Source organism: Oncorhynchus clarkii, chromosome 13 (assembly GCF_045791955.1).
Source record: "Oncorhynchus clarkii lewisi isolate Uvic-CL-2024 chromosome 13, UVic_Ocla_1.0, whole genome shotgun sequence".
In the NCBI taxonomy this organism is placed as follows: Eukaryota; Metazoa; Chordata; class Actinopteri; order Salmoniformes; family Salmonidae; genus Oncorhynchus; species Oncorhynchus clarkii.
Genome location: NC_092159.1, coordinates 58,257,453 through 58,282,792, shown reverse-complemented (window position 1 = coordinate 58,282,792; position 25,340 = coordinate 58,257,453). Strand labels below are relative to the sequence as shown.

The 25,340-nt window shown below is 43.2% G+C and overlaps 2 protein-coding genes across 2 annotated transcripts in view; both read left to right on the top strand.

Annotated features, from left to right (window-relative positions):
• LOC139424077 (transmembrane channel-like protein 6) overlaps positions 1–20,733 on the top strand; it is a 31,269-nt gene extending 10,536 nt beyond the window's left edge. The window contains exons 11-21 of the mRNA XM_071175772.1: positions 6,721–6,893; positions 10,041–10,131; positions 13,510–13,607; positions 15,426–15,521; positions 15,707–15,782; positions 17,049–17,182; positions 17,489–17,665; positions 17,830–17,908; positions 18,018–18,122; positions 18,669–18,879; positions 19,129–20,733. Coding sequence (XP_071031873.1) covers positions 6,721–6,893; positions 10,041–10,131; positions 13,510–13,607; positions 15,426–15,521; positions 15,707–15,782; positions 17,049–17,182; positions 17,489–17,665; positions 17,830–17,908; positions 18,018–18,122; positions 18,669–18,695 — 1,056 coding nt within the window. The 3' untranslated portion in view covers positions 18,696–18,879; positions 19,129–20,733. The remainder of the gene's footprint in view (positions 1–6,720; positions 6,894–10,040; positions 10,132–13,509; positions 13,608–15,425; positions 15,522–15,706; positions 15,783–17,048; positions 17,183–17,488; positions 17,666–17,829; positions 17,909–18,017; positions 18,123–18,668; positions 18,880–19,128) is intronic.
• A 1,895-nt stretch (positions 20,734–22,628) lies between these two features.
• LOC139424076 (heterogeneous nuclear ribonucleoproteins A2/B1-like) lies at positions 22,629–24,257 on the top strand. Its single transcript, XM_071175771.1, has 4 exons — positions 22,629–22,712; positions 23,041–23,136; positions 23,479–23,634; positions 24,237–24,257. The coding sequence occupies exons 1-4, from the start codon at positions 22,629–22,631 to the stop codon at positions 24,255–24,257; spliced, it is 357 nt and encodes a 118-aa protein (XP_071031872.1).
• Positions 24,258–25,340: the final 1,083 nt, after the last annotated feature.

Sequence of the window (25,340 nt, the reverse complement as noted above, 5' to 3'; positions counted from 1 at the left end):
TCATACTAGCGTACCACATAGAATACACTGCCCAACACTGTACATAACTTCCTTTTTAAGTAGAACATTAGTGGGTGGATATTGGCAATACATAACTTCCTTCTAAGTAAGTAAGTTAGTGGGTGGATATTGGCAATACATAACTTCCTTCTAAGTAAGTAAGTTAGTGGGTGGATATTGGAAGAGGACTATAGCCACTTTACTTTCAAGTATTGCCACAGTTTTTGGGGATAAGGTTTTTTCAGAGTTTCTCTGAGAATCAGACAGGAACGGTTTTTGTTTGTTGCAGAATTATACTTTGGTGAGTCGACAGAGGAAATCACATTGTGAAATCAGAAAGCAGCTTAAGACATGTTGTTGCCTGCAAAACAAGATAGGGAGATGTCTCGGGGGCCTACTCGAAAGGGAATGCAACGTTCTCAATGTTGGAGTAGGTCAGAAGCCTGGTCCCAGATCTGTGGTGTATAGCCCACTCCTATGGACTTTGTCATGCCAAATAACACAAACAGATCTGGCAGGACCAGACTATAGTCAGCGACGTAGAGCCTTGCTTGTTCTTACCTTAATGTCTGTCTGCACTGCAGTGTTTCTATAGCCAGGTCACAGATCTGTTTGTTCTGTATAGCCAACGTTTGACAATGACCATAGGAGTTGAGAAGACTGATCTGCGTCCACTGCCCACCCAACTAATATTCATAGCAACAAAGAACTGAACATTGTGCCCAACGGATAACGCCTCCAGCACCCCTGGTCTCTACTGTAGGCCTTTGCAACACCCCTGGTCTCTACTGTAGGCCTATGCAACACCCCTGGTCTCTACTGTAGGCCTATGCAACACCCCTGGTCTCTACTGTAGGCCTATGCAACACCCCTGGTCTCTACTGTAGGCCTATGCAATACCCCTGGTCTCTACTGTAGGCCTATGCAATACTCCTGGTCTCTACTGTAGGCCTATGCAATACCCCTGGTCTCTACTGTAGGCCTATGCAACACTCCTGGTCTCTACTGTAGGCCTATGCAATACTCCTGGTCTCTACTGAAGGCCTATGCAATACCCCTGGTCTCTACTGTAGGCCTATGCAATACCCCTGGTCTCTACTGTAGGCCTATGCAACACTCCTGGTCTCTACTGTAGGCCTATGAAACACTCCTGATCTCTACTGTAGGCCTATGCAATACTCCTGGTCTCTACTGTAGGCCTATGCAAATACTCCTGGTCTCCACTGTAGGCCTATGCAAAACTCCTGGTCTCTACTGTAGGCCTATGCAACACTCCTGGTCTCTACTGTAGGCCTATGCAATACTCCTGGTCTCTACTGTAGGCCTATGCAACACTCCTGATCTCTACTGTAGGCCTATGCAATACTCCTGGTCTCTACTGTAGGCCTATGCAACACTACTGTAGGCCTATGAAACACTCCTGATCTCTACTGTAGGCCTATGCAATACCCCTGGTCTCTACTGTAGGCCTATGCAATACTCCTGGTCTCTACTGTAGGCCTATGCAATACTCCTGGTCTCTACTGTAGGCCTATGCAAATACTCCTGGTCTCTACTGTAGGCCTATGCAACACTCCTGGTCTCTACTGTAGGCCTATGCAACACTCCTGGTCTCTACTGTAGGCCTATGCAATACTCCTGGTCTCTAATGTAGGCCTATGCAACACTCCTGGTCTCTACTGTAGGCCTATGCAATACTCCTGGTCTCTACTGTAGGCCTATGCAACACCCCTGGTCTCTACTGTAGGCCTATGCAACACCCCTGGTCTCTACTGTAGGCCTATGCAACACCCCTGGTCTCTACTGTAGGCCTATGCAACACTACTGTAGGCCTATGCAACACCCCTGGTCTCTACTGTAGGCCTATGCAATATTCCTGGTCTCTACTGTAGGCCTATGCAACACTCCTGGTCTCTACCGTAGGCCTATGCAACACCCCTGGTCTCTACTGTAGGCCTATGCAACACCCCTGGTCTCTACTGTAGGCCTATGCAACACTCCTGGTCTCTACTGTAGGCCTATGCAACACCCCTGGTCTCTACTGTAGGCCTATGCAATACCCCTGGTCTCTACTGTAGGCCTATGCAACACCCCTGGTCTCTACTGTAGGCCTATGCAACACTCCTGGTCTCTACTGTAGGCCTATGCAACACCCCTGGTCTCTACTGTAGGCCTATGCAACACCCCTGGTCTCTACTGTAGGCCTATGCAATACTCCTGGTCTCTACTGTAAGCCTATGCAACACTCCTGATCTCTACTGTAGGCCTATGCAATACTCCTGGTCTCTACTGTAGGCCTATGCAACACTACTGTAGGCCTATGAAACACTCCTGATCTCTACTGTAGGCCTATGCAATACCCCTGGTCTCTACTGTAGGCCTATGCAATACTCCTGGTCTCTACTGTAGGCCTATGCAATACTCCTGGTCTCTACTGTAGGCCTATGCAATACTCCTGGTCTCTACTGTAGGCCTATGCAACACTCCTGGTCTCTACTGTAGGCCTATGCAACACTCCTGGTCTCTACTGTAGGCCTATGCAATACTCCTGGTCTCTAATGTAGGCCTATGCAACACTCCTGGTCTCTACTGTAGGCCTATGCAATACTCCTGGTCTCTACTGTAGGCCTATGCAACACCCCTGGTCTCTACTGTAGGCCTATGCAACACCCCTGGTCTCTACTGTAGGCCTATGCAACACCCCTGGTCTCTACTGTAGGCCTATGCAATACCCCTGGTCTCTACTGTAGGCCTATGCAATACCCCTGGTCTCTACTGTAGGCCTATGCAACACTCCTGGTCTCTACTGTAGGCCTATGCAATACTCCTGGTCTCTACTGTAGGCCTAGGCAATACCCCTGGTCTCTACTGTAGGCCTATGCAATACCCCTGGTCTCTACTGTAGGCCTATGCAACACTCCTGGTCTCTACTGTAGGCCTATGAAACACTCCTGATCTCTACTGTAGGCCTATGCAATACTCCTGGTCTCTACTGTAGGCCTATGCAATACTCCTGGTCTCTACTGTAGGCCTATGCAAATACTCCTGGTCTCCACTGTAGGCCTATGCAAAACTCCTGGTCTCTACTGTAGGCCTATGCAACACTCCTGGTCTCTACTGTAGGCCTATGCAATACTCCTGGTCTCTACTGTAGGCCTATGCAACACTCCTGATCTCTACTGTAGGCCTATGCAATACTCCTGGTCTCTACTATAGGCCTATGCAACACTACTGTAGGCCTATGAAACACTCCTGATCTCTACTGTAGGCCTATGCAATACCCCTGGTCTCGACTGTAGGCCTATGCAATACTCCTGGTCTCTACTGTAGGCCTATGCAATACTCCTGGTCTCTACTGTAGGCCTATGCAATACTCCTGGTCTCTACTGTAGGCCTATGCAACACTCCTGGTCTCTACTGTAGGCCTATGCAACACTCCTGGTCTCTACTGTAGGCCTATGCAATACTCCTGGTCTCTAATGTAGGCCTATGCAACACTCCTGGTCTCTACTGTAGGCCTATGCAATACTCCTGGTCTCTACTGTAGGCCTATGCAACACCCCTGGTCTCTACTGTAGGCCTATGCAACACCCCTGGTCTCTACTGTAGGCCTATGCAACACCCCTGGTCTCTACTGTAGGCCTATGCAATACCCCTGGTCTCTACTGTAGGCCTATGCAATACCCCTGGTCTCTACTGTAGGCCTATGCAACACTCCTGGTCTCTACTGTAGGCCTATGCAATACTCCTGGTCTCTACTGTAGGCCTAGGCAATACCCCTGGTCTCTCTGTAGGCCTATGCAATACCCCTGGTCTCTACTGTAGGCCTATGCAACACTCCTGGTCTCTACTGTAGGCCTATGAAACACTCCTGATCTCTACTGTAGGCCTATGCAATACTCCTGGTCTCTACTGTAGGCCTATGCAATACTCCTGGTCTCTACTGTAGGCCTATGCAAATACTCCTGGTCTCCACTGTAGGCCTATGCAAAACTCCTGGTCTCTACTGTAGGCCTATGCAACACTCCTGGTCTCTACTGTAGGCCTATGCAATACTCCTGGTCTCTACTGTAGGCCTATGCAACACTCCTGATCTCTACTGTAGGCCTATGCAATACTCCTGGTCTCTACTATAGGCCTATGCAACACTACTGTAGGCCTATGAAACACTCCTGATCTCTACTGTAGGCCTATGCAATACCCCTGGTCTCTACTGTAGGCCTATGCAATACTCCTGGTCTCTACTGTAGGCCTATGCAATACTCCTGGTCTCTACTGTAGGCCTATGCAAATACTCCTGGTCTCTACTGTAGGCCTATGCAACACTCCTGGTCTCTACTGTAGGCCTATGCAACACTCCTGGTCTCTACTGTAGGCCTATGCAATACTCCTGGTCTCTAATGTAGGCCTATGCAACACTCCTGGTCTCTACTGTAGGCCTATGCAATACTCCTGGTCTCTACTGTAGGCCTATGCAACACCCCTGGTCTCTACTGTAGGCCTATGCAACACCCCTGGTCTCTACTGTAGGCCTATGCAATACTCCTGGTCTCTAATGTAGGCCTATGCAACACTCCTGGTCTCTACTGTAGGCCTATGCAATACTCCTGGTCTCTACTGTAGGCCTATGCAACACCCCTGGTCTCTACTGTAGGCCTATGCAACACCCCTGGTCTCTACTGTAGGCCTATGCAACACTACTGTAGGCCTATGCAACACCCCTGGTCTCTACTGTAGGCCTATGCAATATTCCTGGTCTCTACTGTAGGCCTATGCAACACTCCTGGTCTCTACTGTAGGCCTATGCAACACCCCTGGTCTCTACTGTAGGCCTATGCAACACCCCTGGTCTCTACTGTAGGCCTATGCAACACTCCTGGTCTCTACTGTAGGCCTATGCAACACCCCTGGTCTCTACTGTAGGCCTATGCAATACCCCTGGTCTCTACTGTAGGCCTATGCAACACCCCTGGTCTCTACTGTAGGCCTATGCAACACTCCTGGTCTCTACTGTAGGCCTATGCAACACCCCTGGTCTCTACTGTAGGCCTATGCAACACCCCTGGTCTCTACTGTAGGCCTATGCAACACTCCTGATCTCTACTGTAGGCCTATGCAATACTCCTGGTCTCTACTGTAGGCCTATGCAACACTACTGTAGGCCTATGAAACACTCCTGATCTCTACTGTAGGCCTATGCAATACCCCTGGTCTCTACTGTAGGCCTATGCAAATACTCCTGGTCTCTACTGTAGGCCTATGCAATACTCCTGGTCTCTAATGTAGGCCTATGCAACACTCCTGGTCTCTACTGTAGGCCTATGCAATACTCCTGGTCTCTACTGTAGGCCTATGCAACACCCCTGGTCTCTACTGTAGGCCTATGCAACACCCCTGGTCTCTACTGTAGGCCTATGCAACACTACTGTAGCCCTATGCAACACCCCTTGTCTCTACTGTAGGCCCATGCAATATTCATGGTCTCTACTGTAGGCCTATGCAACACTCCTGGTCTCTACTGTAGGCCTATGCAACACCCCTGGTCTCTACTGTAGGCCTATGCAACACCCCTGGTCTCTACTGTAGGCCTATGCAACACTCCTGGTCTCTACTGTAGGCCTATGCAACACCCCTGGTCTCTACTGTAGGCCTATGCAATACCCCTGGTCTCTACTGTAGGCCTATGCAACACCCCTGGTCTCTACTGTAGGCCTATGCAACACTCCTGGTCTCTACTGTAGGCCTATGCAACACCCCTGGTCTCTACTGTAGGCCTATGCAACACCCCTGGTCTCTACTGTAGGCCTATGCAATACTCCTGGTCTCTACTGTAGGCCTATGCAACACTCCTGATCTCTACTGTAGGCCTATGCAATACTCCTGGTCTCTACTGTAGGCCTATGCAACACTACTGTAGGCCTATGAAACACTCCTGATCTCTACTGTAGGCCTATGCAATACCCCTGGTCTCTACTGTAGGCCTATGCAATACTCCTGGTCTCTACTGTAGGCCTATGCAATACTCCTGGTCTCTACTGTAGGCCTATGCAAATACTCCTGGTCTCTACTGTAGGCCTATGCAACACTCCTGGTCTCTACTGTAGGCCTATGCAACACTCCTGGTCTCTACTGTAGGCCTATGCAGTACTTCTGGTCTCTAATGTAGGCCTATGCAACACTCCTGGTCTCTACTGTAGGCCTATGCAATACTCCTGGTCTCTACTGTAGGCCTATGCAACACCCCTGGTCTCTACTGTAGGCCTATGCAACACCCCTGGTCTCTACTGTAGGCCTATGCAACACTACTGTAGGCCTATGCAACACCCCTGGTCTCTACTGTAGGCCTATGCAATATTCCTGGTCTCTACTGTAGGCCTATGCAACACTCCTGGTCTCTACTGTAGGCTTATGCAACACCCCTGGTCTCTACTGTAGGCCTATGCAACACCCCTGGTCTCTACTGTAGGCCTATGCAACACTCCTGGTCTCTACTGTAGGCCTATGCAACACTACTGTAGGCCTATGCAACACCCCTGGTCTTTACTGTAGGCCTATGCAACACTACTGTAGGCCTATGCAACACCCCTGGTCTCTACTGTAGGCCTATGCAACACTCCTGGTCTCTACTGTAGGCCTATGCAACACTCCTGCTATTTTGTTACACTCTCTCTTTTTGACAACAAAGTCCTTTGTTTAATGATTTTCCTTCAATGTGACCAGAGGAGACTTGAGCATGCAGAGGGGGAGGTCAGTGTGGTGCATGAGGCTCGTCTGCTGGCTCTGCCTGGGGTTGTGTCCTGTGGGAACCTCCTCCTCCCTGGTCTCTTCAACCTCGTGTCTTGGATGGAGAACTTCAACTCGCCCATTGTACGTCTCTATGTTTCCATCTTCAGGTAAATACGACTAGAACTGCGTTCAGAGATGTTCAGTGTTTGACACATATTAGTACATTAGCATTGTGGTAAGTTCCAGAGTTCCAATATTTTTCCCAGAAATCCTGGTTGAAGGATTCTGGATTTCCTGCTTATTCCCTCCTGATTCTGGGAATCTTCCAACTGGGATTTCTGGAAAAACAGCAAATTTTGGTGAAAATGACAACCCTGGTTGTCCAACAAATTAAGTTGGTGAATTATCTTACCATTGCTAATGTCACAATCCAATATGAATGGAAATATGTAAATTACATGTTGCTTAGCCTATATTTCATTTTGGATTGTGACATTAATGGGCTCCCGAGTGGCAGAGCGGTCTAAGGCACGGCATCTCAGTACTTGAGGCGTCACTACAGACACCCTGGTTCGATTCCAGGCTGTATCACAACCGGGTATGATTGGGAGTCCCATAGGGCGGCGCACAATTGGCCCAGCGTCGTCCGGGTTTGGCCGGTGTAGGCCGTCATTGAAAATAAGAATTTGTTCTGAACTGACTTACCTAGTTAAATAAAGGTTACATTTTAAAACAATTTTGGGGTTGAAGCATACTGATAGCTCTATACAACCGGTAGTGTGGAATGTGGACAAATCTTGACATTAGACTACAGAAAAATTTCCCTTTTTAATTCAAAGCATGCAACAAACGTTTGGACAACAGTTAGTGAGCTAGTATGCTCCCTCCATGTGTAAACAAGAAGTACAAATGGGAGGGTGTTGTCAATGGACCAACAAAGGGATGGAGCCCTTCGCAAAAGTATACAATACTACAGATACCATAACTTCAGAGTAAACATTTTTAGATGCTCCTATCAAAGTGGTTAACAGAGGCCCAATAGGAGGGGGGGGGGGGGGGTTGTGTGTAATAAAGCTCTCCATCCAATGGCCAAAGTAGTACAGCAGGGTCATGTTCATTAGGCATCAAACGGAAGGATATGAACTGAAACAGAGGGACTACTTGGTATTGTCCAATAAGAAATGCTCATATTTGCTGTACGTTGCAAAACGTTTTTAAAACGTGTGCCCTAACAAACTCACCAAATGTTCCTTCCTCTAACAATATCTGGAGCCATGTATCAAGCTTCTCAAAGTAGAAGTGCTGATCTAGGTTCAGCTCCTCCCTGTAAATATAATCTTATTATTTGTGATCTGAAAGGCTAAACCAGTGGATGGATGTTGTCATTTATTGCCGTAGTAACAAACCTCCTCACAGTGCGACCCCAAACTGTTCACACCTCTCTTGTTGGCAGAGAGAAATTGTTGCTGTTTGTAAAGCTAAATTCCTGCAATTCTACATGTCTAATGTGTGTTCATATGATACCTGAGTGACTCAACAAAATCAATGGGGGGCCCTGGGCACGTAATCCAGCCACGATAACTGCAAGACTTAGATAGGTTAAGTTAGGCTAACCAGTTATCTAGCTGACATGTAGCTGGTTAGTCTAACTTACCTACAGTGCATTCAGAAAGTATTCAGATCCCTTGACTTTTTACACATTTGTTACGCCTTATTCTAAAATTGATTCAATTGTTTTTCCCTCCTCAATCTACACACAATACCCCATAATGACAAAGCAAAAACAGGTTTCTAGAATTTGATTGAAATGTATAAAAAATGTAAACTGAAATATCAGATTTACATAAGTATTCAGACCCTTTACTCAGTACTTTGTTGAAGCAGCTTTGGCAGTAATCACAGCTTTGATTCTTCTTGGGTATGACGCTACAACCTTGGCACACCTGTATTTGGGGAGTTTCTCCCTTTCTTCTCTGCAGATCCTCTCAAGCTCTGTCAGGTTGGATGTGAAGCGTTGCTACACAGTTATTTTCAGGTCTCTCCAGAGATGTTCGATCAGGTTCAAGATGTCCTGAATCAACTCTTACATTGTCTTGGCTGTGTGTTTAGGGTTGTTGTCCTGTTGGAAAGTGAACCTTCACCCCAGTCTGAAGTCCTGAGTGGTCTGGAGGAGGTTTTCATCAAGGATCTCTCTGTTCTTTGCACCGTTCATCTTTCCCTTGATCCTGACTAGTTCCTGCCGCTGAAAAACATCCCCATAGCATGATGCTGCCACCACCATACTTCACCGTAGGGATGGTGCCTGGTTTCCTCCCGACGTGAAACTTCTCATTCAGGCCAAAGAGTTCACTCTTGGTTTCATCAGACCAGAGAATGTTGTTTCTCATGGTCTGAGAGCCTTTTGGCAGACTCCAAGCGGACTGTCATGTGCCTTTTTACAGAGGAATGGCTTCCGTCTGGCCTCTCTACCATAAAGGCCGGATTGGTGGAGTGCTGGAGCGATGGTTGTCCTTCTGGAAGGTTTTCCCATCTCCACAGAAGAACTCCAAACTTCTTCCTTTTAAGAATGATGGATGCCACTGTGTTCTTGCGGACCTTCAATGCTGCATACATTTTTTGGTACCCTTCCACAGATCTGTTCCTCGACACAATCCTGTCTCGGAGCTCTACAGACAATTCTTATAATCTCATGGCTTGGTTTTTGCTCTGACATGCACTGCCAACTGTGGGACCTTATATAGACTCTTTAACACAGGTGGACTCCAATCAAGTTTTAGAAACATCTCAAGGATGATCAATGGAAACAGGAAGCACCTGAGCTCAATTTCGAATTCAAATTATTTACGTAAAAACTTGTTTTCACTTTGTCATTATGGGGTATTGTGTGTAAATTGATTAGATTTATTTATTTAATCCATTTTTAGAATAAAGCCGTAACAAAATGTGTAAAAAGTCAAGGGGTCTGAATACTTTCTCAATGCACTGTGTCTAGCTTACATGGGCTAGTAGTTTAACAACTGAACATTTGTCAGTTGTAAATAGCTGTAGGTCTGTCAGTGAATGACATAAGAAGAAAACTGTCCATGCACTTAGACATTTCCAAATTGCACCTTGTGCATTCTATTATAAATCAACAGCAGCAAGTTGAAAGCCTGACTAAGTTCACCCCAAAAAAGTCAGGACCCGCTGTGTGTATTGACCCCGTTCTGGGTCCGGACCACGGTCCTCCATTTCAGTATGGCTGGGCTAAACTGACCTTAAATCAACACTCTTACTCTGAGACACTTGATACTGTACATCCTGTTTTTATACAGGAACCTACTGCTGAAGGTGAGCATTCTTGGCGTACTGTGCTACCATTGGCTGGGGAAAATTGCAGCTGAACCAGAGCAACATGGTCTGCAGGTAAGACACCTGATACTTGTCACCATGCTGTCTGTCATAAAACAAGAGGTCACCTTCAAATTAAGGTCCCCTTTCATTGAAACATTAGTAGCTAAGAATTTATGGCCCAAAGTAGTAGTAGTAGTAGTAGGGGACAGTTCTATATTTACTGGGGAGGCTGGTCCAACTCAAGGTGTCATACAAAAAATGTACCTCCCTTCTCAGCTTAACTATTTACACATGACCCCCCCCCCCTTTTCACTGTAAAATAAATTGCACACCCTCCCCCCTCATAGAATTAACTCAAAATAATGTTTACGACCACAAATAACAACTGTAGCAACACTGTGTTTATAAACATGAACTTTGCCACTTCAGCATGCTTTTGTGGCACGATTGATGCCGTGCAGGTTGAGGGTTGGCCGACCACCACCGAGGAGCTCACTCTCCCTGCCTGTTTCATTACTCTACAATCAGAGCCGGATGCAGCCAATGATCAGCTAGGGGGAAATCAGATTTAAAATGTTTATGCCATATGTACAACTATGTCAAATATGTGACACATTTTCCACCAACAGGTTTCTGTCCCAATGCACCACACAACCAATAAACAAAGCATACCAATTCCATGCACCTCAATATCATGATTTGCGTTTTCAGCACCACAACAAATAGACTGACAACTGGAAATACATCCCTCCCTACCTTGTAGGCCTACCCAGTATTGAAGGCTTGTGTTGACAATCTCCGACTGTCATTAAACTGTAATTTTGGTGTTTTGTAACAGATGTCTCTTTCCATTTGTCAAATGGCCTCAAGTCCTCAACTGGCAGCTTCATTGAATAGTGCCCGCAAAACACCAGTCTCAACGTCAACAGTGAAGAGGCGACTCTGGGATGCTGGCCTTCTAGGCAGAGTTCCTCTGTCCAGTGTCTGTGTCCTTTTGCCCATCTTAATCTTTTCTTTTTATTGGCCAGTCTGAGATATGGCTTTTTCTTTGCAACACTGCCTAGAATGCCAGCATCCCGGAGTTCTCTTCACTGTTGACGTTGAGACGGGTGTTTTGCTGGTACTATTTAATGAAGCTGCCAGTTAAGGACTTGTGAGGTATCTGTTTCTCAAACTAGGCACTCTAATGTACTTGTCCTCTTGCTCAGTTGTGCACCGGGGCCTCCCACTCTTTCTATTCTGGTTAGTGCCAGTTTGCACTGTTCTGTGAAGGGAGTAGTACACAGCGTTGTACGCGATCTCCAGTTTCTTGGCAATATCTCACATGGAATAGCCGTCATTTCTCAGAACAAGAATAGACTGACGAGTTTCAGAAGAAAGTTCTTTGTTTCTGGCCATTTTGAGCCTGTAATCGAACCCACAAATGCTGATGTTCCAAATACTCAACTAGTCTAAAGAAGGCCCGTTTTACTGCTTCTTTAATCAGATCAACAGTTTTCAGCTGTGCTAACATAATTGCAAAAGGGTTTTCTAATGATCAATTAGCCTTTTAAAATGATAAACTTGGATTAGCTAACGCAACGTGCCATTGGAACACAGGAGTGATAGCTGCTGATAATGGGCCTCCGTACGCCTATTGTCACGGCTGTCTTCCTGGAACGAATAAGTGGACCAAAGCGCAGCGTGGTGAGTGTACATTACTTTATTTCTAATGTCGCCAACAAAACAAACAATACAAAACGACCGTGAAGCTTAAGAGGGCTATAGTGCCACTAACAAAGTCAACTACCCACACTAAAAGGAGGGAAAAGGGCTACCTAAGTATGATACTCAATCAGAGACAACGTTAGACAGCTGTCCCTGATTGAGAACCATACCCGGCCAACACATAGAAACACAAATCATAGAAATAAAGGACATAGAATGCCCACCCAAATCACACCCTGACCAAACCAAAAAGAGACTCTCTAAGGTCAGGGCGTGACCTTACCCCCCTCCAAAGGTGCGGACTCCGGCCGCAAAACCTGAACCTATAGGGGAGGGTCTGGGTGGGCATCTATCCGCGGTGGCGGCTCTGGTGCGGGACGTAGACCCCGCTCCACCTCTGGCTCACCCCGCTTTGGTGGCGCCTGTGGTGTGAGGACCCTCTCTGCGGGCCCCGGACTGGGGACCCTCGTTGCTGGCCCCAGACCCTCCCCTATAGGTTCAGGTTTTGCGGCCGGAGTCCGCACCTTTGGAGGGGGGTAAGGTCACACTACCCTCCCCTGTGCCCAATACAAAATATATATAAAAAACACACTACCATGCCCTGTGCCCAATACAAAATATATATAAAAAACACACTACCATGCCCTGTGCCCAATATAAAATATATATAAAAAACACACTACCCTCCCCTGTGCCCAATACAATATATATATATAAAAAACACACTACCCTCCCCTGTGCCCAATATAAAATATATATAAAAAACACACTACCCTCCCCTGTGCCCAATACAAAATATATATAAAAAACACACTACCCTCCCCTGTGCCCAATATAAAATATATATAAAAAACACACTACCCTCCCCTGTGCCCAATACAAAATATATATAAAAAACACACTACCCTCCCCTGTGCCCAATACAAAATATATATAAAAAACACACTACCCTCCCCTGTGCCCAATACAAAATATATATAAAAAACACACTACCCCGCCCTGTGCCCAATATAAAATATATATAAAAAACACACTACCCTCCCCTGTGCCCAATACAATATATATAAAAAACACACTACCCTCCCCTGTGCCCAATATAAAATATATATAAAAAACACACTACCCTCCCCTGTGCCCAATACAAAATATATATAAAAAACACACTACCCTCCCCTGTGCCCAATATAAAATATATATATAAAAAACACACTACCATGCCCTGTGCCCAATACAAACATATATATAAAAAACACACTACCATGCCCTGTGCCCAATACAACAGATATATAAAAAACACACTACCATGCCCTGTGCCCAATACAAAATATATATAAAAAACACACTACCATGCCCTGTGCCCAATACAAAATATATATAAAAAACACACTACCATGCCCTGTGCCCAATACAAAATATATATAAAAAACACACTACCATGCCCTGTGCCCAATACAAAATATATATAAAAAACACACTACCATGCCCTGTGCCCAATAAAATAAAATAAATGCATAACCCTCCCCAAAGCACCTTTTTAAAAAAATTGTTGGAAAACCCTCCCTTATTTTGGACCCCCCCCCCCCTAGGCCTTGCAAGTGGAGCAATTTTGCTCTCCCACAAAATGAGTTCCCATATTTGGGATAGTATAGACTCTTTTCAGATGTCAATTAGTCTGTTAATGAGTTCCCACCACAGTTGTTGTAATGTATATTTTGACTTTGGTATCTTGGTCTGTCTCTACAGTGCTGGGAGAGCTTTGTTGGTCAGGAGCTGTATCGTTTCCTGCTCGTGGATTTCATATTCACGGTTCTCTACACAGTCTTCGGAGAATTTATTTGGAAGTAAGAAGTGTTTTATGGTAATAATTCCTGTAAGATGTACTGACACTCCCCTCTGTAACCCCATGTTGTGGAGATTTGTATGTGTTAACCTACAGTACCAGTCAAAAGTTTGGACACGCCTAATACTTTGGACACGTTTTTCTTTATTTTGACTATTTTCTACATTGTAGAATAAGAGTGAAGACATCAAAACAATGCAATAACACATATGGAATCATGTAGTAACCCAAAAAATGTTAAACAAATCTAAATATATTTGAGATACTTCAAAGTAGCCACCCTTTGCCTTGATGACAGCTTTGCACACTCTTGGCATTCTGTATGTAGTCATCTGGAATGCATTTCAATTAAAAAGTTAATTTCTGTAATTTATTTTCATAGTGTGTTTGAGCCAATCAGTTGTGTTGTGACAAGGTAGGGGGACGTATACAGAAGATAGCCCTATTTGGTAAAATACCAAGTCCATATTATTGCAAAAACAGCTCAAATAAGCAAAGAGAAACGACAGTCCATCATTACTTTTTAACACATTAAGGTCAGTCAATCCGGAACATTTCAAGAACTTTGAAAGTTTCTTCAAGTGCAGTCGCAAAAACCATCAAGCGCTATGATGAAACTGGCTCTCATGAGGACCGCCACAGGAATGGAAGACCCAGAGTTACCTCTGCTGCAGAAAATAAGTTCATTAGAGTTACCAGCCTCAGGAATTGCAGCCCAAATAAACTTAAACAGCATTGCTACCACAGCATTCTGCAGCGAAATACTATCCCATCTGGTTTACGCTTAGTGGGACAATGACCCAACACACCTCTAGGCTGTGTAAGGGCTATTTGGCCAAGGAGGAGAGTGATGGAGTGCTGCATCAGATGATCTGGACTCCACAATCACCCAACCTCAACCCAATTGATATGGTTTGGGATGAGTTGGACCGTGGAGTGAAGGAAAAGCAGCCAACAAGTGCTCAGCATATGTGGGAACACCTTCAGGACTGTTGGAAAAGCATTCCAGGTGAAGCTGGTTGAGAGAATACCAAGAGTGTGCAAAGCTGTCAAGAAAAAGGGTGGCTGCTTTGAAGAATCTAAAACACTTTTTGATTACTGTATGACTCCATATGTGTTATTTCATAGTTATGGCTTCACCATTATTATGCAATGTAGAAAATTAGTAAAAATAAAGAAAAAACCTTGAATGAGTAGGTTTAGAACGAGTGTGTCTAAACTTTTGACTGGTACTGTGTATTCTACTATTTTCATATTCGCTCTACTTGCTCTTTGGAGATTCTATCTGGAAATATTTGAGTGACTAACCAGCTGAGCATATTTTGAAGATGTTTGTGTAGACAATTCCTGTGAAATGTAACTGGTATTCTATTTTCACTGTGCTTGACATGCTCTCTGGGTAATTTTGTGAGGAAGTCGGTAGTGAAGTTGTGAGTGCCAGAACTGCTTGAGCATTTGTTTGTTTCACATTCACTGTGAGATGTACTGACACTACTATTTTAATGTTGACTGTGTTCTACAGTCTTTTGAAGGATGCTTCAAGAGTCCCTTCATTAGATGACCTTCATTAGTCAGACAGCTAAACAGTAACCAATACAGGTTTTTGTACTATTTGTATGTGATTGTATTTCTGTTCTTGTCATATTAGCAGTCATTCTGTATAGTATGTTCAAGTTGTAACTTCCAAAGTGTATTTGTGAAATGGACATTTGTAAATAAGCTTTTTTTTTAATAGAATTTGTACGTGGCAGACCTGCTGAACATGTTGTTTAGAATTCCTGTAAAATGTACTGATACTCCACACTGTTTCCCCCCATAGGCGGTTTTCTCAAGGAGTGCTGAGGAGAAGGAGGAAGCCAGTGTTTGATATCGCCCGTAACGTACTCGAGCTCATCTATGGGCAAACCCTCACCTGGTAAAATGCCTGTTCGCATGCCATGAGTCGTCTCACCTCGTATCTCTGTGACATAATTGTTTTGTCATGCTTCGTTAGATGCTGCAGGTGCCGTCAGCCCTGGGTCGTCTCTCTTTCTTTTGATGATAATGTCATTGAGGTTTCTGTGGTATTTATGTCTCCTTCTCTGTCATCTTTTCCCACAGGCTAGGCTTGCTCTTCACTCCTTTACTGCCAGCTGTGCAGATCCTCAAGCTGTTGTTGTTGTTCCATATGAAAAAGGTAGGTAGGCCCCAGCTCAGAGCTCAACCAGTGTGACTATTTCAGTGACAGTGGTACACTCCTTAAAAGAGGTCAAACTATCATGTCCAAACTCTGCACTTGTCATAACCAGAGGCCCAAAAAGTGTTGACAAATGATTAGGTAAGTAAAGGTCCTGTCCAGAAACTTAAGGTCCCCAACTTAATTCCCACCCGCTCATGCTCTGTTTGCCTGCCTTCTCTGACCTTGTTCACTTTGACCCGAGCCACTTCCTTCAATTGAAAATGAATAGGATCCGCCATTTTGTTGCCAGCTATCGCACTCAGTGGAAACCCCAGCGGTGTTAGACTCATTAGTTTTTCTTCTTTTGTTGCTGTTTGCCATCCTCAGAGCAGTCTACTGGTGAACTCTCTTGTTGCTTTTCTCCCTCCTCAGAGCAGTCTACTGGTGAACTCTCTTGTTGCTTTTCTCCCTCCTCAGAGCAGTCTACTGGTGAACTCTCTTGTTGCTTTTCTCCCTCCTCAGAGCAGTCTACTGGTGAACTCTCTTGTTGCTTTTCTCCCTCCTCAGAGCAGTCTACTGGTGAACTCTCTTGTTGCTTTTCTCCCTCCTCAGAGCAGTCTACTGGTGAACTCTCTTGTTGCTTTTCTCCCTCCTCAGAGCAGTCTACTGGTGAACTCTCTTGCTTTTCTCCCTCCTCAGAGCAGTCTACTGGTGAACTCTCTTGTTGCTTTTCTCCCTCCTCAGAGCAGTCTACTGGTGAACTCTCTTGTTGCTTTTCTCCCTCCTCAGAGCAGTCTACTGGTGAACTCTCTTGTTGCTTTTCTCCCTCCTCAGAGCAGTCTACTGGTGAACTCTCTTGTTGCTTTTCTCCCTCCTCAGAGCAGTCTACTGGTGAACTCTCTTGTTGCTTTTCTCCCTCCTCAGAGCAGTCTACTGGTGAACTCTCTTGTTGCTTTTCTCCCTCCTCAGAGCAGTCTACTGGTGAACTCTCTTGTTGCTTTTCTCCCTCCTCAGAGCAGCCTACTGGTGAACTCTCTTGTTGCTTTTCTCCCTCCTCAGAGCAGTCTACTTGTGAACTCTCTTGTTGCTTTTCTCCCTCCTCAGAGCAGCCTACTGGTGAACTCTCTTGTTACTTTTCTCCCTCCTCAGAGCAGCCTACTGGTGAACTCTCTTGTTGATTTTCTCCCTCCTCAGAGCAGCCTACTGGTGAATTCTCTTGTTACTTTTCTCCCTCCTCAGAGCAGCCTACTGGTGAACTCTCTTGTTGCTTTTCTCCCTCCTCAGAGCAGTCTACTGGTGAACTGCCAGGCATCCAGGAAGCCGTGGAGAGCCAGTCAGATGAGCACCCTCTTCATCTCTCTGCTGTGTTTCCCCTCTTTCCTCGGGGCCACCGTGTCTGTGACCTACACCATATGGACGTGAGTCTGTCCAACACACACACGAGCGGTGTCTGACACACACACACACACACAAATATATCAACCTATACCAATGTAGGCGCAAGTATGCATGCATACAGTGCATGCACCTTTTCACTTTTGAGTCTATGTTGCTATATAACATCCCTTGAAAAGTATACATCTCTGGAATTGTGCTGGGAAGGACAACATGAACAGAAAATATATTTCAGCCTGAACAGTACGCTTCAGGTTGACACTGCAGTATGAAAAGGATGTTGTGGTCCAAATGTTTCTTCCACTCTTCCCTTCGCCTCCCCCCCATAGGATTAAGCCCTCCTCTGGCTGTGGTCCTTTCAGGAACCTCCCCTTCATGTTCCACTCGGGCAAACAGTGGGCCCAGGAGCTGAAGAGTACCAACCACAAGCTGGCCTGGCTCAACTGGGTACACAGCTGCTTGGTGGAGAACCCCCTCTTCCTGTTCCTGTTGGCAGGTGTCTTTCTGTGAGTCAGCATCCAACAAGGACATTCTTTGGACTGCTCTGGATATTTCTTGTTGTGTGCCGTTTGGCTGACACTATTATGCAAAGCCACTAACAGTACAGTGTATGTTTTAAGTATGTTATGTTCACCTACCTGGCAGTTAATTTTTCCTCTCTTTTTTTCAGAATGGTCATTTACATTCACACCCAAGTTTTAGACGGCCAAAGGAAAATAATCAGTCTGCTACAGGAGCAAATAGAAAATGTGTGTGTGTGTGTATATGTATAGACAAAACACTTCTGTTTCATTTAATATTCTTACAAAGATAGATCTGTGTGTTGATGGTTGCTCATCTGTTCTTTTTCATCACCAGGAGGGGAAGGACAAGAAGTTCTTAATTACTAGTCTGCAGGCCATCCATGAGAAGAGGAAGTATCCACTGTCCCCTTCCTCCAGGCCTCAGCCACAGGGCAGTGAGGTGAGTGACCCTGACTGTGCCGTGTTCATTAGCGTGCGCAACAGAAATTCAGGTTGATGTGTTAGTCTAAACAGATTCAGGTTGATATGTTAGTCTAAACAGATTCAGGTTGATATGTTAGTCTAAACAGATTCAGGTTGATATGTTAGTCTAAACAGATTCAGGTTGATATGTTAGTCTAAACAGATTCAGGTTGATATGTTAGTCTAAACAGATTCAGGTTGATGTGTTAGTCTAAACAGATTCAGGTTGATATGTTAGTCTAAACAGATTCAGGTTGATATGTTAGTCTAAACAGATTCAGGTTGATATGTTAGTCTAAACAGATTCAGGTTGATATGTTAGTCTAAACAGATTCAGGTTGATGTGTTAGTCTAAACAGATTCAGGTTGATATGTTAGTCTAAACAGATTCAGGTTGATATGTTAGTCTAAACAGATTCAGGTTGATATGTTAGTCTAAACAGATTCAGGTTGATATGTTAGTCTAAACAGATTCAGGTCATTTCTGTTAAATATGACATCGGTTTCCCTTATGTCATTTCAGGTTGAATATGTTTTAGTGGAAGATTAAATTATTCCAGAGTATTCATTGGATGCTGCATGTTACATTTTGGACTCCCATCACATCAAGGATATTTGTCTGCTATCAACCAGTCAAAGTGAACTCAAAGTGGAGTGATGTGTGTGGTGAAGGACATTGAGACATTTCTTGTAGAATGTAACTATGACTGATGTGTGTTCAAGACTATCAGAATGTGAAGTAACTGAGACTGATATGTATTCTAGACCACCAGAATGTGAAGTAACTGAGACTGATATGTATTCTAGACCATCAGAATGTGAAGTAACTGAGACTGATATGTATTCTAGACTATCAGAATGTAAAGTAACTGAGACTGATATGTATTCTAGACCACCAGAATGTGAAGTAACTGAGATTGATATGTATTCTAGACCATCAGAATGTGAAGTAACTGAGACTGATATGTATTCTAGACTATCAGAATGTGAAGTAACTGAGATTGATATGTATTCTAGACCATCAGAATGTGAAGTAACTGAGATTGATATGTATTCTAGACCATCAGAATGTGAAGTAACTGAGATTGATATGTATTCTAGACCATCAGAATGTGAAGTAACTGAGACTGATATGTATTCTAGACCATCAAAATGTGATGTAACTGAGACTGATATATATTCAAGACCATCCGAGGTGTGTTTTATACTAGTATGGTATTTCCAATGTGGGCCATAACTGTCTAATTTGCCTTTTGTTAATATATATTTGTAAATATATTTATTGTCTCTGGGCTGTCTGTCACCGCTTTCAAGCTTCAATGTATACTGAACAAAAATATAAACGCAACATGCAACAATTTCAACGATTTTACTGCGTTACAGTTTGTCATGACGTTGCCCTCTTTGGGTACAGCGAGCACCCCTCCCTCTGCACCAGCCCTTTTCTATGCACCATCCCCCTACCCCCCTGTCTCCTACACCCAGGCTGCTGTGGTCAGAGAGAGGTTGTAAATTCCTGGAGGAGATTATCTCCTCATTGCCACAGTATAGAGACAGAGTGAGTTTTCATAGAGAGAACAAAGGAATTTCTTCCACCTCACAGAACTTGAGTTCCGAGCAACATTTATGTTCTGGAGAAGGTATAAAAGATCGGTGAAGAATCCAACTATGAATTGGTCCATTTGGTAAAATTTTGTGAAACTCATGGGAGACAATACATTACCATAACGCTGTTTATATAATAGCCTCAGTTATGAGGCTTGCATCTAATTGCTGTACAGGATGAATGAGGAAAGATTAAACTATTTGTGGGATGCTATGTAATGATGTAATGTGAGAGAATTGTATTTCTGTGTAAAGTTTCACTTAAGTCACTGGCACGCCCCCATGAACACAGTTGGGACCTGGCATCATGAGACAGCCTTTTTCTGCTCTTCCGAATAAAACCCCCACCTTGAGAATTCTCAACAGACCATATTTCTCTCAATTACGTGAAGACAAAGGTTGCAGACCAGCTTACCTCGATAACAAGAGGGCCAAGGTTTGAGACCAGACTGCTGAATCATTTAACCATCCCACGTGGTTAAACTCTTAGACTATCGATACCGACAGAATAAGAACAAGTCTTTGATATTAATTACTAGTCTGCAGCTAGGAATTCTGTATTATTGAACACGAAGACCGACAACCGCCGAAACATCTATCTATAACGACATGAATGAATGTCACTCTGAACTATCCATTCTAACCACGACCGATAGATAGAGAGAAGGTGGACATACTCTCCAACAGAAACAAACTTTTCAACAGAGATCAAGACGACACACTGAGCGTAAATCTATATATTGATTGCAATTGTTCCCGAATGAGTGAGCGTTCATGTGCAAAGGATTAGTATTTCAATTGTTATAATATTTAACTTTGTAGTGTCTCATCTCAGTTGACCCGCACTTCCCTTTTTGTCCACCAAGCTGCGATGCCGGTTTATCACACTAGGGAAACTCTGCTATCATTTCCTTGTAACGATCTACTGTTTGATTATGCATTTCTGTGAATTACTTAGTTAGTAAATAAATATTTTAAGACAATTGATGAATGGATGACTCATAGTGAAGACTGGGTTCGTGCAGATAACCAACAATTTTCGACGTTTTGAATGAGACTAACATGAGGTAAATAATGATTCATTAATCAAGACTGATTGATCAGATATTAAAATATCTGAAAGTTATATTTGGAAAATTATAACTTTGTAATCTGAATATTTTCCATGGTGCCCCTACTTCCTAGTTAATTACAGTTACATGATTAATCAGTTTAACCTCTCTGGGAAATGTGGGACGGTAGCGTCCCACCCCGCCAACAGCCAGTGAAAGTGCAGGGCGCCAAATTCAAAACAACAAAAATCTCATAATTAAAATTCCTCAAGCATACAAGTATTTTACACCATTTTAAAGATAAAATTCGCGTTAATCCAGCCACAGTGTCTGATTTCAAAAAGGCTTTACAGCGAAAGCACCACAAACGATTATAATAAGTCACCACCAAGTCACAGAAAAACACAGCCATTTTTCCAGCCAAAGAGAGGAGTCACAAAAAGCATAAATAAAATTAATCACTAACCTTTGATCTTCATCAGATGACTCACAGATGACTCATAGGACTTCATGTTACACAATACATGTATGTTTTGTTCGGTAAAGTTCATATTTATATCCAAAAATCTCATTTTACATTGGCGTGTTATGTTCAGTAGTTCCAAAACATGCAGTGATTTTGCAGAGAGCCACATCAATTTACAGAAATACTCATAAACATTAAGAGATACAACTATTATACATAGAACTGTAGATAAACTTCTCACAGCAACTTCTTTTTACATAAACTTCTCACAGCAACCGCTGTGTCAGATTTCAATTTTTTTTTACGGAAAAAGCATACCATGCAGTAATCTGAGTACGGCGCTCAGAGACCAAACAAGCCAAAAAGATATCCGCCATATTGTTTTTGCCTGCCATATGAGTTCTGTTATACTCACAGACATCATTCAAACAGTTTTAGAAAAACTTCAGAGTGTTTTCTATCCAAATGTACTAATACTAATATGCATATATTAGCAACTGGGACTGAGGAGCAGGCCGTTTACTCTGGGCACCTTATCAATCCAAGCTACTCAATACTGCCCCAGCCATAAGAAGTTAAACCTTATAATGCATATATTGCTAATCTGTGGTCCAGGACCCTATACATGTAGTGGGGGAGGGTCTTATAGTCCTTCCCCTTCTATTAACACAATATAAGCATTATCAATTATTAGAATACATCAATCATTTTGTGCAGCCCCTATCATGACCCCAAGATGACCCGCATCATTGCCTAGATTGTTACTTAACATTCATTGCTAGGAGGCGAAATATCACAAAGGGAAGGAGGGGTGAACAATGCCCATTTACTCAGAAATTTCTGTGGAACTCAATCCAGTAATATGTGAGTTATGCTGCAGGATGAGTAACATGGAACTTGTAGAAAGCCAAGAGTAGGATTGCATCATCTTCTTGTGAAGCAGGAAGAGAAACCTTGTACCCACCCCGAATCCACCTGTTGATTTATATCTTATGATGGGGTTTCCTATGCAATGCTCTTAGGGCTACCAAACAAACAGGTGGATGTACATCTCTACGACCTCTGTTGGTATGTAAGACAATATATATATATCATTATACTACTAGTGAAAGATCACATTTTGGCCTTTTTATTGCAGAAAATAAAGTCTACTCAGGAAATATTCGTTGTATCTTGCTCTAACAGGTTATTTTCATGTTAAGTTAATTATGACTGATACATTTTTTTAATATATTTTATAAAGCATAGAAGAAGTTACAGTGATCGATTTTGTTTTTGTCTGAAGCAAATATCCAAAGACTACAGCATTTCACAGGGTCAAATGAAATGAAATATTGATTTATTCTGTTTCCCTCTAGTTATGGGGAAAATGGAGCCTCAAAGGAGAGTGTACATATCTCTCCCTAAAAAACACAGGACCGCTTTGGCCAAAAAGTACAAACTGGTAAACAAACACTTATTTTTCTGACCATCCTAAAACACACTTACAGGTGTAGGATCAGTTTGTCACAGCAGGAAAATAATCCTGCAGCAACAGGAAATGTGGATTATAATTAATGGACATTTTTAGTTATGCCAAATCAAGTCTTTGATTTGTTGCAACAACAGGGTTATCAAATTAAGGTTTGATGTCTGTAGTTCTTAGTAGCCTATGAATGGATGTAGTGTATTTTTCATAGTATTCCTATTACAGACACACAATATAGTTACTTTACCATGATAACATTTTAAAATAAAAATATGAATGGCTTTATTTTGTATCTGTTGGACAGGATCACGGGCTTGTCATTAAGGATCTCAGCACTAACATAAATGAAGGATACCTACAAGCTTACTTCCGACAGTGGGGCAGCATTACAGCATGCACGGTGGGCTGATTAAGTCATATCAATTATTGTAATATTAGCCTCACGTGGATAAGGCCTAAACCATACCTTTTTAAAGGGGAAATCTGTAGTTTTAAACAACATAGCATTCACCCCTCCACCTTTTTTACACTGCAGTCAGTGGAGTAAAACAAGCTTATAATTTGCATTCTAATGGGACAAGACAGTAAGACAGTTGAACTAATCTGACAAGGTATTTATAAGTTATATTCCTCAAGAATCAATGGATGTAGCTATTACAGATTGACCCCTTTAAAACAACGTATTTTCTTGGATTATTGGTGTTTTTATTGGTAATGGTGATGGTCCATCCTTTGAAAACAGATCACGAAGACTCCACAGGACTCTGACTCAAAGAGTGCCAGTGCGTTGGGATACGTGAGTTTTTCCTCTGAGGAGGAGGCAGATACGGCAGACTGGGCGGGTCCTCACTATATAGGAGGCATGGAAGTGGAGGCCAAGAGAGTTGTCAGTCTGAAGGTAAATCAAAACAGAGCATTGGGCAACGACTTGTTGAATGAATCAGCAATGTTTCTATGTCATATCAACCAAAAAAGTAAAAATGATGATGTTGAATCAACGTGGAAAACTGTTTGGATTCACAAAAAGTCATCAACATAAAGAGAATGTCATATTTTTTCACTTCAATCCGCTGACTTTTTGTTGTTGTTGTGATTACACATTGGAAACATGTTTTAATGAGTGTTGTGTTGACATGGTTGTGTGTAGGTTGCTTTTATCCAGCACATGCAGCCAGTCTTATCGATATGTCACTGTCTGGGTCACAGGTCTTTCAGCACCAGTCAAGTCTTAAGTCTCAACAGGGCGAGTCTGAGTCAAATCTCAAGTCTCTCTCTTCATAAACAGATGTGTGTTCTGATCCATGCAGGGTAACATTGTGTTGCAGGTTAGACTATTCTAGGTCAAAGGTCAATTTGTTTAAAAATATATATATACTTTGATTCAATACTTGACTATTAAAACACAGTCAAGTCTAAAGTCATATGCAAGAGTCAAACAGAAGTTACGAGTCACTGTTTTTGCAACTCTTTTACCATGCTAAAATCTAATCTTTCATATAGATGGATGACCCAGAAGGTTGAGGTCATCCCAGCCAGGTCTATCCACAGACGTGACCATGGGTCTGTTCATCAATTGAGCATCTTCGAGAATGTATCAGAGGCCGGATGATACTGTACCTACGTTATTTTTTTTTTTAAGCAATTTTGGATGGGATACATGGATTATTTGTTGAAAAATAAATGTAGATTATAATTTCTTTCTATGATTTGGTTTGATTGTAACAATTTGTTTTCAGATGTCTTATGTACCGTGATTTACTGATTTGTAATGAAATGCCAATTGTTTTCAATGCTGTGAACATTATAAGGCCTATGTTGCATGAACTTTTAGTAGAATAAGCAAAGATATTACTAGAAAGGGACATTTCCTAAAGAAAATGTGTGTTTGCTAGAAGTATTTATGATAGTGACAGCAATAGTAGTAATGATTGATTGATTGCATTTATAGGGCCCTGTAAATCTGCGATATGCAGAACGCTGACGGAATCCAGACATTAAAACAGAATTAAACAATGTTCAAAAATTTATATAGCTTAGAAAGTATCAACAAAATGTAGCCTATTGAAAATTAATAAATTTGCCCAAGTTTATCATGTCATAAGAAATGAACACAATGCATCAGTGATTCATATTTTCTGCAAACTTCTAGAGGGCAATGAGAATTGCATTCGCCATCACACTGCCCAATCCAATCTGGACAAGAGGAATACCTATGTAAGAATGCTGTTCATTGACTACAGCTCAGCATTCAACACCATAGTACTCTACAAGCCCATCATTAAGCTTGAGGCCCTAGGTCGACAGGACCACAGTGGAGAAGGTGTAAAGTTTTTTAAAGTTCTTCTGCGTACACATCACGGACAAACTGAAATGGTCCATGCACACAGACAGTGGGGTGAGAAGACACAACAGCGCCTCTTCAACCTCAGGAGGCTGAAGAAATTTGTCACCTAAAACCCTCACAAACTTTTACAGATGCACAATTGAGAGCATCCTGTCTGGCTGTATCACCGCCCGGTACGGCAACTGCACCGCCCATAACCGCAGGGCTCTCCAGAGGGTGGTGCGGTCTGTACAATGCATTACCGGGGGAAAACTACCTGC

Coding starts and splice junctions, on each gene's coding strand:
- LOC139424076 (XM_071175771.1), top strand. CDS start 22,629: ATGGGGAAAATGGAGCCTCAAAGGAGAGTGTACATATCTCTCCCTAAA. Junction 22,713..23,040: donor TGGCCAAAAAGTACAAACTG/GTAAACAAACAC, acceptor TCTGTTGGACAG/GATCACGGGCTTGTCATTAA. Junction 23,635..24,236: donor AGAGAGTTGTCAGTCTGAAG/GTAAATCAAAAC, acceptor TCTTTCATATAG/ATGGATGACCCAGAAGGTTG.